Below are 16,788 nucleotides of genomic sequence, written 5' to 3' on the forward strand. Positions count from 1 at the left end.
GATGAACGTCATCTCACACCACGGGGTGCGGGTCATGCCCTCTTCTTGGCCGTCAGCAGAAATGAGCAGATGAAAATGCTCACAGGCAGCTCCTGGGTTCTCTGGAGCCTAAAACATGCCCATGCCAAGGGGAGGGGGGCCGGAAAGTGTGGTGTCCAGCCCCAGCCTGGGCACTGAATAGCTTGGGACCCTGGGAGCCTGGTGTGTGTGTGTGTGTGTGTGTGTGTGTGTGTGTGTGTGTGTGCAGAGGGCAGGACAGAGGGAGAAGCATGGCCTCTGTCCCCCTGGAAAGGGGAGCATGTGCCCCAGGACGCTTGGAAGAGACAGAGATCTGAGCCCACATGCCTCAGCAGATGCTAAAGGAGATAACAGCCAAGCTTCCAGAAGGATCCCTGCTCCCTCTTAATGTGTGTGTGCGCTTCCTCCATGGGTCTGAGAGGCAGGAAGGCGTGTGGTATGAGCCACATCTCGAGATGGGGAAACTGAGGCTTGGAGAAGGCAGAGGGCAGCCCGAGGTGCACCACCAGCACTTCTGCCCCCAGCCCTCTCCTGCCCCGCGGGTATACCCCTGACCCGTCCCCCGGTCCCCCTCTCCCTAGCTGTGTGACCTCTGTGCTTTTGCTGCCTCTTCCGTGCGTGTGCAAATGAATGCTAACAGGAGTGCCTACCTGGCCGGGCTGTCCCAGGAACCCAGATCATAAAGGGGCGCGGGCTTTCTTCGATCCGTGAGGCCCAGCAGGGAAGGCGCCCTGGGATGCACGGTCACCACCTCGCGGGCACGCTCCTGCCCCCCTGCCTGCGCCCCAGGGCCCGGCTAGGGTAAGGCAGGTGAGGCACGGACGATGCAGAAGCGAAGGAGGTGCTCCCCCGGGTCCTCCCCCTGCACTCGCGGGACGGTAACGGTGCCTCCTTACACCGTCCGCCCTGCACCCTCCGGCTCCCCCAGCAGGGTGCCCCGCAGACCTCCTGCATCTGTCCGCCTATCTGTCCGCCTATCTATCCAGCCGGTCTCCTACGCAGTCACCCAGCGGCCCACGGGTCTAAGGCTGGGTGGGCCGGGGCCGCTTCTCCCCAGACCCCTCCGTGTGTCTCTGGCGGGTTTCTGCCCCCTGGGGGGGGGGGCTGAAGGCTTTGGTGCTGGGGCTCCGGGCAGCCCGGGCCTGCGGATGCTGCTCTTCCAGGCGCCTCCTGGGGCCAGGCCAGGCAGGACCCACCTCTGGCTCCCACCCCCGCCCCCTCTTCCCAAAGAGGGACTATGAATTGGGTTCTAACGAGAAATTAATAAGGCAGCTGTGCTAACAACTAATGATAATGGCAAAGTCGTTACAAAAAGATTCTTTACATGTTTTTAATTACAGCAATTACAGGGAAGTCAATAAAACATCCACCCCCTCCCCAGCTCCCTTTCGGCCGCACTCCCCGCCCCCCCCCCCACCATCACCACCCAGTCTCTTCTTTGTTTTCTTAAAGTTGCCATAAATTTCTGGCTTGTGGCAAGCTGGCTGAACGGCCGAGGGGGATCGGAGAGCCTCCCTGGGTCAAGGAGCCTTCTTGGCTTCCACATCCACATCCACATCCTGTGGGCACCTCTGTGTTCCCCTCACCTGGGCAACGTCCCCGACCACCACCACCACCGGAAGCCTGGCCTGCAGCCGCCTGTACAAGATGCGACATGCGGGCATCAAGCCTGTTGTCAAGGTTGATGCCCAGAATGCCGCCAACAGGCTGGCCCGTTTTTCTTGATTCTTAACCTGAGTGTAAGTGAGCATTGAATGTGGGATATATAGGGGCCGTGCTGCAGTTGTAGAGAACATTATTGTGTCTTCCGGAGCCCCAATTCCACCTGAATATGTAATTCGCTTGTGCAGCAGCTGTTGCTGTGCACCCATGGCATGTCGAGCTCTGTTGCAGGCAGTGAGGACACAGGTGACAAAACCGGGACACACGTTCCTGCCCTCCGGAGAGTAGTAGGGTGCCATAAAAGTTAAAAGGTGAATATACGATAGGATATAGAACATAGAAGGCCTATGGGGAACAATACGTGTTATAAGGACAAATGAAGCCAAGTAAGAGGAATGGAGGCTGGGGCAGGGGTCCTATTTGATATAGTGGCTGAGAGAGGCCATCTGGGGGAGGTGACATTAAGCAGCAACTCAAAGGAAGCAAGAGAGTGAGTCACACAGACGGATAAGATCCTTCCAGCCAGGGAACAGCAAGTGCAAAGGCCCTGTGGTAGGTTTGGGTGTCTGAGGCCAGGGTAGCTGAAGCAAAGGGAACAAAGGAGAGAGAGTGGAAGGAGATGCGGCACTGGGGACAGATGGTGGCGCTGGAGAAATGGGCAGCACTTTTGATGCTACAGTGCCGTGGAAATACGCGTGGTTGGGGGACCAGACATGATCTGGTCGGAGGGAGAAGCACTGTTTCCCTAATAAACAAAAATATATAGACATAACCATGACATATATCTCATGTCCACCAGATTGGCAAAAAGCAGAGTCTAGCAAGACCCGAGAGTTGCCAGAAAGCCCCATCAGTGCTGGCGGGAGCGTGAAAAGTGCTAAATTGGTGCAGATTTGGAAACGCTTTGGCATTATCTGGTAAAATTAATGTGCCCTCGCCCTACAACCCTGCCATGCCGCCCTTCCGCTCACGCTCTAGAGAGTCTCCTAGCCGAGCGCCCCAGAGAACCCACGCGAGACTGTTCTTAGCAGGACGGCAAAACACTGAAAACAGACCCAACCTGCAGGCGCCCTGTGCTCCCTCGCCACGTGGACATGCACGCAGCCGTGACAATGACTCAACTACGTGTAAGCACATAGCTGGAGCTCCAAAAACTGTTTGCACAAAAAGAAGCAAATCACAGTAGGCGACGTGCAAGATAATTCTGGGTATAAAGGGCTTGGAACCAAAGCACATTAACCATAAATTGTTTAGGGGATGCGTGTCTATGTGGCAAACCTTAGGGAGGGGAAGCAGTGCGTGATTGCCACCGCATTCTGGGCGCCAGTGACCTCTGGAGAGGGAGGGGACGTGACGTGTGACGGGGGCGGGGGGGTGGCCACCGGGTGGGGAGGGGCGAGGTTTGTTAGTGTTCCCCTCCCTAAACTCAGTGGTGGGTGTGTATGTGAGTGTTTGTTCTAGTTTTCTGCAAAATATACATATAATTATATTCACTCTTTTGTATGCATGACATATTTCACGACAAAAAAAAAAAAAAGTCTTGGAAATAAATAAAAGCAACGAATGTATTCCGAAGTGGGCTGCGTACTTCACAAGACCTTTTAAGATGTAACAGAGACGTCAGGACTTGGAGGCCACTTCCAGCTGTGCCCCAGGCTTACACTCCTTTGGTCGTGGGGGATCCCGCCTGGAGAGGTGGATCGGCGCTGCGGGTGTAACATGGCGTGTTAACAAGCGTGTTCCTCGGGGAGCAAGTGCGAACTCCCTTGTCTGTGTCCGCCTTCGCGTGCGAGCTTCCTCCCAGGGGTTCCGGGGTCCCCAGGTGCTGCCAGCGGGTGGCCTCCCTCCTTCTACACTGGCCGCCTCTCTGGCACTGACCCGCATGAGCGGGGTGGGGGTGGGGGGGGTGGGGGGGACAGAGCCGGGCAGGGGTGGGGGGCTCCTCGGGCAGGTCCTGGAAGGCCACCTGACATGGAGCAGAGGAGAGGCTGGGAGGGTGCTGGGAGCCAGAGAGCCCGGGGGTGGGTTGGAAGTGTGAGGAGAGCATTAACAGCAGAACGTGCGCCGAGACCAGCCGTGCCCTTCCTTCTATCTGTCTCACCGTTCCTACGGGCACACCTGTGTGCACCTGTGGCCCCACGTGTGGTCCTCCATCTTTCCTCCCTCTGCCCTCTTCCCCATCCCTCCCTTCATTCCTCCCTCCCTCCCTCTTACCCATCCCTCCCCTCATCCCTCCCTCCGTCCTCCCCATGCCTCCCTTTTCTCCATCCTTCCCTTATCCCTCCCTCCCCTTCCCCATCCCTCCCTCCCTCCCTCTTCCCCATCCCTCCCTTCATTCCTCCCTCCCACCATCCCTCCCTCCATTCATCCATCTCCTCCTTCTTCCATTCCTCCCTCTTCATCCATCCCCCCATTTAGGCATTTCTTCCTCCATCTATCCATTCCTCTACTCATCCATCTATCCACTCATGCACTGAACAAACCCACTTCCCTGTCCTAGCCCTTCTGTCCTGTCTCTTGCCTTCACACGCTGTCTTCCCTCTGGACCATCAACCCCCTATACATACACACACATACACACTTAACTAACACCTACTCTTATTTATGTTTCTGCTTAGAAGAAGCCTCACCATCACCACCCCCAGTCTAAAGTAGGTCTCCTGCTGTTGCCTCTCACAGAAGAACCTCCTTCCTCCTTCCTAACGGTTGTCACATTTTGTCACTGAACATTTGTTTGTGGGTTGGTTTGCTTGTGCCTGTCTCCATGAGCAGACTCTAAGCCCCGCAAGGGTAGGGGCCAGGTCTTTCTTCATTACCTACCAAACCAGCCGTGCCCTTTCTTCTATCCCTCTCACCATAGCTACGTACATACCTGCATACAGGTGTACAGCCACTCATCCTCCTGCCTGCCTTTCCTTTATCCATTTCCTCCTCCCTCCATTCATCCATCTCTTCCTCCCCTCCTCCATCCCTCCATTCATCCATCTTGTCCTCTCCTCTCCATCCCTCCATTCATCCATCTCTTCCTCTGTTCTTCCATCCCTCCATTCATCCATCCCACAGCTGGGTCTCAGTAAGAGTCACTACATGAACACATTGGGTGAGTTTAGAGAGAACCTACTGTGTGCAGAGTACAGGGCCTGGTGCCTTCTAGGGATTTGCTAATGAGCACAACTACCTCTTGAAGCTTACAATATAGTAGGGAGAGATAAAGAACGAGCATGAAGCATGTTAATGCCAGGAATGAGTTATGAAAGGAGCAGAGAGGAAATGAGGGGGGGAGGGGGGACAGGTTTGAATGCTGGCCCTGCCCAACCCTGACTGCTTAACGTTGGATAAGCCACTCTATCTCCATGAGCTTTAATTTCCTCACTGACGAAATGGAGCTAATAAAACTAGAGAGGGGAGAAAGAAACACTATTACCATGAAATTGCTTTAAATTGTTCAAATATATCTTCAGAGTTCTGTGAAAAGTTTTTTAAATAGATAAAATTATTGTGAGAACTGAAATCAATGTGATTTATTGATGCAATTTTTTTATAGACGGAGCCAAGTAATGGAAATTAATAAACAACTGAAAATGTGTATTTATTAGAGTCGAGCTGGCTGTGATAGCATGAGGATTACATGTCTGTGAAGTCCACCTAGAAAGAAAGCTGACATAGGGTCTGTGCTCAGCAGTCTCTGTTCTTTAATTCTGTTTGGTGGCAATGGGCAATCTTTGTTGAAGATGTCAATGCTTAAAATAAGCTGTGAAAAATGCATACGATTCTAATGTTTTAATACTACAAACATTAGATATAATTTTTAACACTTTAATAGACTCTTTCGGTTTCTATGTCTGCATAACAGATTACCCCAAAGTATAGTGTACAGTAATCATTTATTATGCTCACCAAGCACGTGAGCCTTGGATCCAGACAGGGCATGGTAAGGATGGCTTGTCTCCTCTCCATATGATTGAGGTCTCTGCTGGAAAACTTAAAGGCTGGGGACTGAAATGATGTGAGGACTCACACACGGGTTCACCTGTCCAGTGTGGGTGCTGGCTGTCATCTGGGTACCTCAGTTTCTCCTTTCATGCGCCCTCCCCATGTCTCTGTGGGCCAGGTTGAGCTTCCTTACAACGTGGCAGCTGGATTCTGGACAGAGAAATGGATCCAGGTAGAAGCTACATCCTTTTGATGACCCAGCCTTGAAAGTTGTTTACTGTCACTTCCAGCACATTCATAAAAAGAACATGTTGAATGGGAGATAAATATTGATGCAGCCATCTTTGGAAAGATCCATCGTGACACACACATGTAGTGTCTTACATAATCCTGACTTTGGCCTATGAGGAAGGTGCTCTTCATAACTCTCTTTTACAGAAGAGGAAATTAAAGCTCAGCAAGGTCAAAATTTTTGCCCAAGGTCATGCCTAATAAGTAACAGAAGTAGGATTTGAACTCTAGTCTCAGTGTCTCCAAAGCCATTACCATTACACTTACTGCCTGCCAAATGTAGAACAAGGATGCCAATGGCACATTCTGTTTCTTGAGCTCCTTAGTTGGCTGGATCCCTCGGAGATGCTGTTGAATCATGGCGCCTTGGTGAAAAATCTGGTGGCATTCTAGGCAGGGGCCCCACACAAGGACAGGCCTGAGAGGAGAAGCAGGGTGTAGGTAATTCAACCAGGGCAGGAGGGCACATGATGTGGTGTGGGGTTAAGACGGGAAGGGTTGGTTGGAGTCGAGTCAGATTAGGGAGTGACCTTGAATCCAAGCAAGGCAATTTAAACTTTCCTGGGACAATGAGGAGATCCCAAAGTTTCTGAGCAAGTCAGTGATAATGGCCATAAAAATTAATTAGGAAGAATATGGGAGATGAATGGGTTAGTCGGGAAAGCCAATGGAAACCATGGTGGGGAGTGGTCAGCACAGCTGGAGTAACAGGGGTAACAGGGTTCGCTTGGTGGTGGGCCTACAGGAACTGGGGGGCTTGGTAAATGAGAGGGACATCCCAGAAGAAGAGTCAAAGGACTTTGTGGGGACAGGGAAGGGAAGCGAAGCACCACACAAGGCTCCAGGGATCTGAAACCAGTTGGTCCGGGCAGGTGCAGGTGGGAGCCCTTCATGGAATGAAGATAGCAAAAAGGAGTTAAGAAATATCAACATTTTCTGTTGGAAATTGAGTGTTGGGTGTTGGGAGCTCAGAAAAGAACCAGAGCAGATATGAGAGTCCTTGCAGAGGGACTGTAGTCAGAACCATTAGATTAGGCAAGGCCTCCACGGGGGCGGTGTGGCCAAGAAGAGAACTGAACCCAGGACTTTGGAAAACAGAAAGGATAGGCCCATGGTTCTCAAACATTGGTATGCGGCAGGATCCTAGAGAGAGCGATTCAAGAACTCAGAGACCCAGGTGCATCAAAGCAGGACCTTTCCATGACCTGGGGAGGCTGGAAGGCTGGGAACAAATCTATGGGTTTACCGAGTTCCCAGGGGATGCTAAGAGCCACTAACTTGAGTCCAGATGGTCGTTCTCAACCTTGGCTCGTGTTGAAACCACTGGAGCAGCTTTAGGAATACTCACATCTAAGTCCCTCCCACTCCTCTAGAGGGACATTAAAGACCCCTCAGGGAATTCTCAGAGTTAGCCAGCCTGGGGAACTCCCAGTTGGAAGAGGGAGAAAAGGCAGTGGTATTGAAGGGGTTGAGAAATAACAGCAAAAGCAGCAGGAGACCAGATGGCTTGCCATGTGGTCCCCCTGGGCTGGGGAGGGGACGGTAGGCAATGGGACATGCAGCTAAGTTCTCGGTGGTCAGAACCCGATTGCACATGGGAATTCTGATGGCCAGCTGACACCCCGTACCAGTGGCATCAGAAGTCTGCAAGTGAGTTCTTGAATTTAGCATCAGTACTCTTTTTTTTTTTTTTTTAACTTTATAGGTGATTCTAACTGTCACGTGGCCTAGTTGGAGACAGTGATGCTTATTGCACTTGCATATGGACACACTTCACGGGGGGTCTGGTGAAGATGCAGGTTCTGATTCAATAGGTCTGGGGGGGAGCAGCTTGAGACTCTGCATTTCTACCAGGCACTTTGAGTAGCAAGGATGTACGTTACTGTTCAAAAGTCGTGACGTTCAGGGGCACCCGGGTGGCTCAGTGGTTGAGCATCTGCCGTTGGCTCAGGCTGTGATCCTGGGATCCTGGGATCGAGTACTGCATTGGGCTTCTTGCGGGGATCCTGCTTCTCCCCCTGCCTGTGTCTCTGCCTCTCTCTGTGTGTCTCTCATGAATAAATAAATAAATAAGTAATCTTAAAAAAAAAAAAAAGTCATGACGTTCAGCGCAGACACCCCTTCGCATACCCTATTGTAACCCTCTGCTCCCAGAATCAAACCCCACCCTGATTCCAGCAGGCAGGAGGGCAACTAGAAGTTTCCTGCCTGCATCTCTTCCCCTCATGGCTGACATAGCAGAACTGGGATAAACGTTCCTTCCCCTCCTTATCTGCCAGCAGGGTAGGCATGTTTTTAAAAGAGCAATATGGTGTTTCCATTCACACATGCATGCAGCCTCATACACTTCCCACCCAAGGCAGAGGAGGGAAATCGTCTCCATGCCCAAGGAGCATCCAGGACCCCACCCTCCCCAGGGTACCCAGCCTGGCCTCCACCAGGAACAGAGGAAACCAGCCCCGACACGTGTCACACCAAAACCCCGACTGCCCTGTAGGGCAGGGAAGAAGGACCAGAGCTGCCTGACCCCAGGCTCAGATCTGAGTTCCAATCCTGGCTCTGCCCCTTCCTGGCCATGTGCCCTTGGAAGAGTTGAGGAACCTCTCTGAGCCTGTTGGGGCAGTCTCTTTTTCTTCGTAAAATCTGTGAAATAATGACCAGCCTCTTCATGGTTGCTGGATGAATCCACTGAGTTCATGGATAGATGGATATAAACCCCAAAAGCAGCACAAAGCAGGGCATGTGGTAATGAGAGGGTCAGAGGGTGGGTGATGCGTGCTGGCCTCCTTCCCCACGGTCAGCCTGCCGCCGCCGCCGCTCCCAGCTCAGGAGCCGGCCCATCTGACCCACACGTATGCTCTTCCCTCCCGCAGACATGGGGAGCTTCGAGGAAGGCGAGAAGCGCCAGAGCGTCTCCCACGGAGAAGCAGCTGTCATCAGCGCCCCACGCATCGCCAGCTTCCCACGGCCACAGGTGACCTGGTTCCGGGACGGCCGCAAGATCCCGCCCAGCAGCCGCATGTGAGGCCCTGCTCTGGAGGGGGACGCAGGGGGCTCGCCCTGGGAGAGGGGATGGGGGACCTCCCAGATGACGAGAGAAAGCTGGTTTGCAAGCAAGGGCGTTCTGGGAACACTCATGGCAAGACTTGGAAGCACCACAGCTCGGTTCCCCTCTCTGGGGAACCCTAGGGCGTTGGCCCCACTCTCAACTGGACAGTCCTCCTGCCTCCCAAAGCACTTAAACCCCCGACAGGCACCAGCAGAAGCCATCCCCACCCGTGGGAGGGCGCTGGCATGTCCCCGGCAGGGTGGCCATCCGGGTGTTTCCCGTGTTGGGTGCGGGAGTGGCCGTGTGTGTTTTGGCTGCGGGGAGGCGGGGAGGCCATGGGAGGCCCGGCAGGAAGAGAAACACATGGCCCTTTCAGCATTAACAAGGACCCCTCTGTGTGGCCCAAGGCGTGGGTTGTGGCAGCCGGGCCTGTGGGCAGGACCCGTGGAGCCCACACCTCCGCAGAGGGCGAGGGGCAGAGCGTTTCCTCCAGGGACACTCCCAGGCCTCCTGAGCCGGGCCGGCCCGGGGTCTGGAGCCAGCCCAAGCTCTCTGCTTTTGGACTCTGCCTCCCCCCTCCTCCCAGAAAACAAGAAAGACCCCCTCTGTCCCCGTCTCCTCAGGCCACAGGTCAACGGTGGGTGGAGCCCATCCTGGTCTCTGTGGGAAGCGGGAGCCAAGGTGGACAGTTCTTGCCTTTGGGGGACATGAAGTCAAGTGAGAGAAGCCTCACAAGAATAACGTGCTAACACCCTGGCACCAACAGTGGCTGCCGTTCATTGAGGGGCCGCCGTGTCCCCGGACCTGAGCTGAGCACGCAACGCCGTCCCCTCCACCAGGATCGGTGTGTACCTCCAAGCGAGAGACACCCCGGCTCGTTCCCCTTCCTCGTCCCAGAGTGTGCACTCACATAACATCCGCTGGATGACGGACCCTCACCACCATCCTAGGAGGTGGTTGGCTCGGCCTCCACTTTACAGACAGTAAAGCACCCCCTCCCGGCCCCCCAAAGTTTAACTACTTCTTCGCGTCTCACACAGCCAATTCCAGGCTTGCCGACCCCAGGGTCAGGGTCCTTCGTTCTGTCTTAGGTGGAAATTATGTGACAACAGGGACAAAGACCAGGAGAGAAGAAGGATAATAGTGATTGCACTTGTAGAGGATTGGCCCTGGCGCACTGCTTCTCAACCTGGCTACCCGTTAAAATCGTTTGTGGCCATTTAAAACGTGTTCTCTTTAGGTCCTACCCCCCGACACAGTCCTGTTTTGTTGAAATGGGGTGCACCCTGGCACTGGGAGTTTTTTAAAGCTCCCCTGTGATTCCAACCTGCAGCCACAATTGAGAACCCCTGCCCTAGAATGTATCTGTTACCTACAGATACAGCGATGCTGCGTAACAAAAGCGCCCAGAGCCCTGAAGCAGGAAGCATTTCTATGTCCTATGAATCTTCAGATTGGGACCTTGGTGGGGGCTCTCTGGTTTGCCGGGGGGTCAGCTGGCTATTAACGAATTAGAACAACTGGGGGATTCGGCTCCACATGTGCCATCCCCAGCCAGTTAGCCCCGGCAGCTTCTGGCAATTGCAGAGGAGCAGAACGTGGGTTTGCCAAGCCTCTGCTAACATTCCGATGGTCAAAGCGAGGCACGTAGTAGAACTCAGCCTCAGGGAGCAGGGGGTTTAACTCTGCCTCTTGAGCGGGAAGGCCCACGAAGTCACATGGCAAAGGCTACAGAGCAAGGGAAGAATTGGAGCTCCCCACCCCCCGCCCCTGCCACCTCCCGGGTTAACAGGTAGACGGACTCTTGGTGTGTGCGTCGGCTCAGGCTCCCTCACACCTCATGAAGGGCCAGTGAAGCCCGCAGAGCATGGGTTACCATGCACACAGGTGCTCCACCCCCACCCCCACAGGGGCTGAGACAAGTGAGTCCTCAGCCCTCCCTAACGCCCTCCTCTGAGGTTATCTCCCAGCTCCAGGTGAATCCGCGATGGCATCCTGCAGGCCAGTCAGTTGGCAGAGGCTGCCTGGCACTCTGTGTTGAGAAGGATGCTGAGGCCCCATCCAGGCTCAGGGGCGAGAGCAGCACCACGACAGTTCAGCAGTGGGCGCCGTGCCTGCGGGAGGGCCGGTGGGCGCTTCTCTCCTGCGTTCTCTGTGGCGGATGAAAGCCTCTCTCCATCCTCACTCCCACCACCCCTTGCCTAACACCTTGCCGCCCCCCTTTTCTCGCTCCTGCCCTGTGTCCTCACCCCCCTGCCACTCCCAACAGCCTCTGGCACCACGACCGAATGATCTTGGCGTGCACACACATGCCCGTCTTTGTGGTCACGCCTGCCACCTTCCCACCCACTCCGGCACTCCAGCCAAACACGAGATAGGACGCCGTGGAGATTTTATCTCAGCAATTACAGCAGATTAATATTCATGGCTGAGAGGAGAGGTCCCTGGAAGCAAATTCTCCGGCGTCTGTTTGCCAGAGATACGTATCTGATGAGCGCTATCAGCCGGAGGGGTGTGCAGGGTGCTGACGGCGGGCGCTATCTCCAGAAGGCTGCTCTCGCTGCCGGGGCAGACGGCGATTAGCCACACTTCGCCCGTGCCCTGGCGCTTGTTGTTGAAAAGGAGACAAGATTCCTAACAAAGACACATGCTGGGGGCTTGGGGCAGCTTCTAGGATGATTTCTTTTCTTCTTAATTAAATTATCAATTGGGCCCCCGTGGACCCGAGGAATAAAAGGGGGCTGGCTTAACAGGAGTAGTGGATGGAAGGTGGGGGTGGGAGCCGGGCCAGTCAGAGAAGTGGGAAAGACCTAGTAGGTTGGAACCTCGAGTGTGGCTGGAAAATGAAACCCAGCCCCAACCCGAGAGTTGAACCCTGACCTCCATGCCCTGAAAGAATTCCACCAGCTTCTTTCAGAGTGGGTGAATCTGGGGTGCAGCAGGCCAGAAACAGCTCCGTGCACTTTATAAGTGAGGTATGGGGTCATTCCAGAACCTTCTATCGAGGGGGTGGTCATCCTGTAGAAGACTGGAAGTCCAGAAACCTTCCTTCCTCATCTGCTGAGGGCAGACGGAGGGCAGATCAAAGGCTATTAGTGCTTCCCGGTCCCTCTGGCACATTCAGAGGGACATCCCCGGCTGTGAGGGCCCCAATCCAGAGCACTCTCCTTATAGTGCTAGTGAAGGCAATGCCAGCTGCAGTTACAGACAGACGCCCCAAGTCCCAGGGACCTAGCACCAGAGAAGTGTATTTCTTGCTCATTTATAGTCCCAGCAGAGGGGATCCCTGGGTGGCTCAGCAGTTTAGCCCCCGCCTTCGGCCCAGGGCATGATCCTGGAGCCCCTGGATCAAGTCCCACGTCAGGCTCCCTGCATGGAGCCTGCTTTTCCCTCTGCTTGTGTCTCTGCCTCTCTCTCTCTCTCTCTCTCTCTCTCTCTCATAAATAAATAAAATCTTTAAAAAAATAAAAATAAAGTCCCAGCAGAGGCGAGGCAAGGGAGGGACGCCCCTCCACAGTCATTCGGGGCCCCTGGCTGGTAGCTCTGCCATCCTCAACACTAGGCTTCAGAGTTGCCCTGCTCTGACAGAGGGGAGAACCTGGGAGCTATACAGGGGGGCCTTAGGGTCTGAGCCTGGACCTTCTGCCATAGGTCAGAAGCCCAGCCCCACTGCCCCACCTGGTCTCCCAACAACTTACGTCCCAGTAGAAGGGGAGCCTGAAACAGGTGGATGAACCACCACCTGCTGTGCCATCCCACCTAGGTCAGGGCATCTCCACCAGGGCACAGTCCACATTTGGGGCCCGAAAACTCATTGTTGCGCAGGCTGTCCAGTGCATTGTAGGACACTTAGCAACATCCCCGAGCTCTACCCACGCGTTCCCATCACAGCCCCATGCTGTGATACCAGAACTTGTCCAGACATTGTCAGATGTCCCCTGGAGGGTGAAGCCACCCTGATTGAAAACCACTGATCTAGAAGGATCCATCGTTATATAGACAGAGAGAAAGAAGAGATCAGGAGTGGGGTGGGGTGGGTCTTCTTGGTCAAGAAGAGGAAGAAAGTATTGAAGATGGGAACCCTACCAGGAGGCAGGAGGGGGTTCGGGGCAGGCAGATGCACTGGGGAGCGGGACCAGGCCGTGCCCAGTGCACCCACCCCCAGAGGCCTCATCCAGCGTGTTCCCTCAGTGTGGTGTTGGAGAGGATGGGGAGCTGCCGTCAAGTGGAAACCGAGGCTCAGCATGGAAGAGGCTGTGCTCCTTCGAGGCTGGGGCCAGAGCTCATTCCAGAACTGCCCCCGGCGCTTGACACAGCTCAGCCTTCCTCCCTGACCCTGGCCCACCCCACAAGCTACACTAAAGGACAAAAGACCCCTCTAGGAGACTTCCCTGTGGGGAAACCATACCTGTTCTTGTCCCATTTTAGCCCAACTTCATCCTACTTCCCATCAGCTCATTAGCTGTAGGTGGGGGGGTTTCCTCCAGGAAAAAAAAAAAATGAATATAGTTAGGGTACCCAAGAATTGGGGCAGGAGGGCTTTGCCTTCCTACTTCCCAGAGCCCCACTGACATTGGGAGACTCAGCACACAAACCTCCCCAAAACCAGGAGAGAGGGGACACCAGCGCAGCCCGGCTAGAGAGGCATTAGCAAGGATGTTTATTTGAGAGCCTGTTTAAAACTCTGTAACATTCACCTAATGGGAAAATTTGAAAAGAATTCAACTGGGTCTGTCCTTGTTAAACTAACATTAAGGATGTTTAACAGCTGTCTCGGGCACATCACATTAAAATCCGAGATAGACTTGACAAACTAATGGTTTTGTTTGTCATCGAGAGAATGGGTGAGGGGGGAGCCGGGCAGAGCGGACGTGGGCTGTGCTCCTGACACTGTGTCCCCAGCATCAGATGGGGTCCCCAGCTTCCCCCTGCACCACGAAGACCAGGGGCTGCGGGGCTGCAGGGTGGGACCCCAGCAGAGGGAACCTGCACCCCACTGCCCAGGGCCTGCCTCGTTCCTCTCAGCCCGCAGCCAGCCAGTCTCATCCTTGTTGATCAGCTTCAGGGAAGGTAGAAACTGACACCCTGGGAGGGGGTTGGGGGGAGCGATGAACCCCCTTCATCGGGGTTCTGGGCCACCTGTGGCTTTGGAATCAACCTGAGTAAATGTAAGATTAGGTTAAGGCATTGATTCTGGAAGCATCCTGCTTGTTTCTAAATTCTCGATCATCGCTCATCATTCATTCCTCATTCATTCATTCCAGTGAATGGATTTCGTTGGTGTCAGACCCTCCTGGTGCAGGGATGGTCACACACAGCATCGAAGCTGTCACTTGGGAGAGGACAGATGGCCGTGGGGGCTGGGGCACCCAGGGTCAGGCGTGGGGTGGGGGCCTGGACTCTTCGTGTGGACGGTCTCAGACCTCCGTGCATGTGCTGGACATGGGTCGGACCCCGGCACTGGCAGCATGTTGGGGTTCTCTGCAGACGAGACATGCTGAAGTTGAGGCAGGAAGTGGTTCCAGGAGATGGACTGGAGGAGGGGCTCCGGGGGCCACCGGCTTCTTGTCCCCATGCCCATCGTCCGATGCTCGGGGCCCCTGGGCCCCCTGTCAGACAAATCCTTCTCCCCTTCGCAGAGCCATCACCCTGGAGAACACCCTCGTCATCCTGTCAACGGTGGCTCCCGACGCAGGCCGCTACTACGTGCAGGCCGTTAATGACAAGAACGGTGATAACAAGACCAGCCAGCCCATCACTCTTGCCGTGGAGAGTAAGTAAGCGGCCGGGCCTGGGACGGATGGAGAAGCGCGTCATTAAATCTCGGGAACGGGGCTCCGGGGGGTCGTTGGGAAGATGGAATGGTGGTGGAAGGCGGGGGGAGGCTACGGTAGGGCAGCCGAGGGGGCTCCAAGGAATCGGATGGGGAGACCCAGCTGTGGGAGGGCGAGGGTGGAAGCAAGGAGGGAGCCGGGGGCTGGACCCCGTTCCCAAGACAGATCTGAGACCCTGCATCGGGGGAGGGGACCCGCAGCTGGCCATCAGCAAGGCTGCCCGAGGCCCAGGGAGGCCGTGGGAGGCAGGGGACAGTGTGTGTGTGTGTGTGTGTGTGTGTGTGTTGGGGTTACAGCCACCTCTGGGGCTCAGGTGCCCACAGGGAGAGCGTGCAGGGGCTGGGGGCTCGTCTCTAGAGGACCCTACACTCTGGAGAACAGTCTCCACTAGCTGGTACGTCCAAAGCTCTGCTGCTCCTCAGAGCCAGGCCGTCTCCACTCGTGGGAACCCAGGTTCCTGCCTGAAGATGCCCCTCTGCCCCTCCCAGAAACCACCCGGCGCCCAGGAAGAGATGGGCAAAGCTCTCCCCAGTGGCAGAGACCAGATGGTAGCAAATGAAAAGGGTTAGCTCTTCGGGTCTCCTTTGGCAAAGAGGAGAGATTTGTTCGGCCGGGACTGGAGGCAGGTGTTGGATCCCCTTTGGGGATGCTGGGACGCCCTCCCTGGGATGATCCTCACCAGCCGGCCTGCAGCCCCCCACCTCGCCACCCCCCCACCCCCCCACCCCCGTCCCTCTGCACTCCATCCCGGGGAGAGAGAAGGCAGGTGAGGTGGTGGCTCCTGCAGCTGGCCCGGGCCCCGAAGCACAGAGTACGTGGGACCAGAGCTTGCGGCAGCCGCCAAACAACCCTGCAAGCTGGGGGAGCCAGATGTTTACGTCCCTTCACATCTGTACGGCTCCTGCTCCAAAAGCAAGTCTCATTTATCATCCGTGGTCGCATGGGGACACAGCTGCCAGCCGCAAGACAAAGGGTGCAGGTCTGCACGGGGCCTTCCCGTGTCCTTCCCTAGATCCCCGCCTCTGACTGCCAGCGTCTGGAGAGCCCAGAACGTTCCTCAGCCTTACCGTGTCCATTCCTGGGTTTTCTGAGCACCAGCAGAACCCCTTCCCACGTCCCTGGAACTCTGTGCTCCCAGGCCCCAGCTTCCAGGCGGCCTAGAAGGAAACCTGAGCGCACAGAGAAGGATCCTGACCTATCAGGGTCACACGTATAACCTCTGACATTGACCTGGGCCAGGGTCTCGGTCTGGTCCCTGTAGCCTGGGGCCCAGCCATGACGTGGGGCTGCTGTTTCTGTAGCGAAAGGAGCGTAATCATCAGAGAGAGACGTTTCTCCCCCATATGTTCTCCAGTGATCAGAATACCCGGGGCCTGATAGAATTTAGTCACTGGGGAAGAGGCAATGTTCAGGGACTGAGTCAAGGCCAGGCATCTTCCTGGGTGACTCAGTTTACCCTGAGACCAGAGATTAGAGCCTCCCACTCTGCGCTCCTCGCCAGCACCCAAACTCCTCCTCGTGGGACTTAAGCCAGCGACTCTGTGGCTCTGGCTGACTGTGGGTGTCATTCCTGTCTGCTCCGTCTCAGCTCCCCACACCAACCCTCCATCTGGCCTGAGAGAGGAGGGTAGGTCCCTTCCAGACCCCCGTGGCCACCCAAGCCTCCCCCAGCTGTCTGCTTCTCCCACCCCATCGCCCCTCACCTTCTGCTCTCACGAGGCGATTTGTACTGGATTAAGAGCAGAATCTGCTGATTTTCAGCTAATTTCTCCTCCCACGAGTGATTGCACTTCAAAACCCTGTTCATGTCACTGACACAAATCCCCCAGCCTGCCTGCCTGCCAGCCAATTTCCTAGGAGCAATTGCCACTTCACCCACCCCCAGCTCCATCCCCCCGCCCCCCTCCCTCTGTTCCCCTCTCCTCACTCCCTCATCCCTCCTCTGCCCCAGGGCATTTCTGCTTCTTGGAGGAGATGCGGGTGCTCTTCAGAAATGGAGAC

At 55.3% G+C, this 16,788-nt stretch overlaps 1 protein-coding gene across 2 annotated transcripts in view; it reads left to right on the top strand.

Moving 5' to 3' along the window:
* Positions 1-16,788, top strand: part of SDK2 (sidekick cell adhesion molecule 2) — a 252,805-nt gene that overhangs the window by 150,785 nt on the left and 85,232 nt on the right. For both annotated transcript variants that reach the window (XM_038546715.1, XM_038546714.1), the window contains exons 4-5: positions 8,778-8,925; positions 14,593-14,726. In XM_038546715.1, the coding sequence (XP_038402643.1) occupies positions 8,778-8,925; positions 14,593-14,726 (282 nt within the window). The remainder of the gene's footprint in view (positions 1-8,777; positions 8,926-14,592; positions 14,727-16,788) is intronic.

The sequence above is a fragment of the Canis lupus genome, chromosome 9 (genome assembly GCF_011100685.1).
Source record: "Canis lupus familiaris isolate Mischka breed German Shepherd chromosome 9, alternate assembly UU_Cfam_GSD_1.0, whole genome shotgun sequence".
Lineage (NCBI taxonomy): Eukaryota > Metazoa > Chordata > Mammalia > Carnivora > Canidae > Canis > Canis lupus.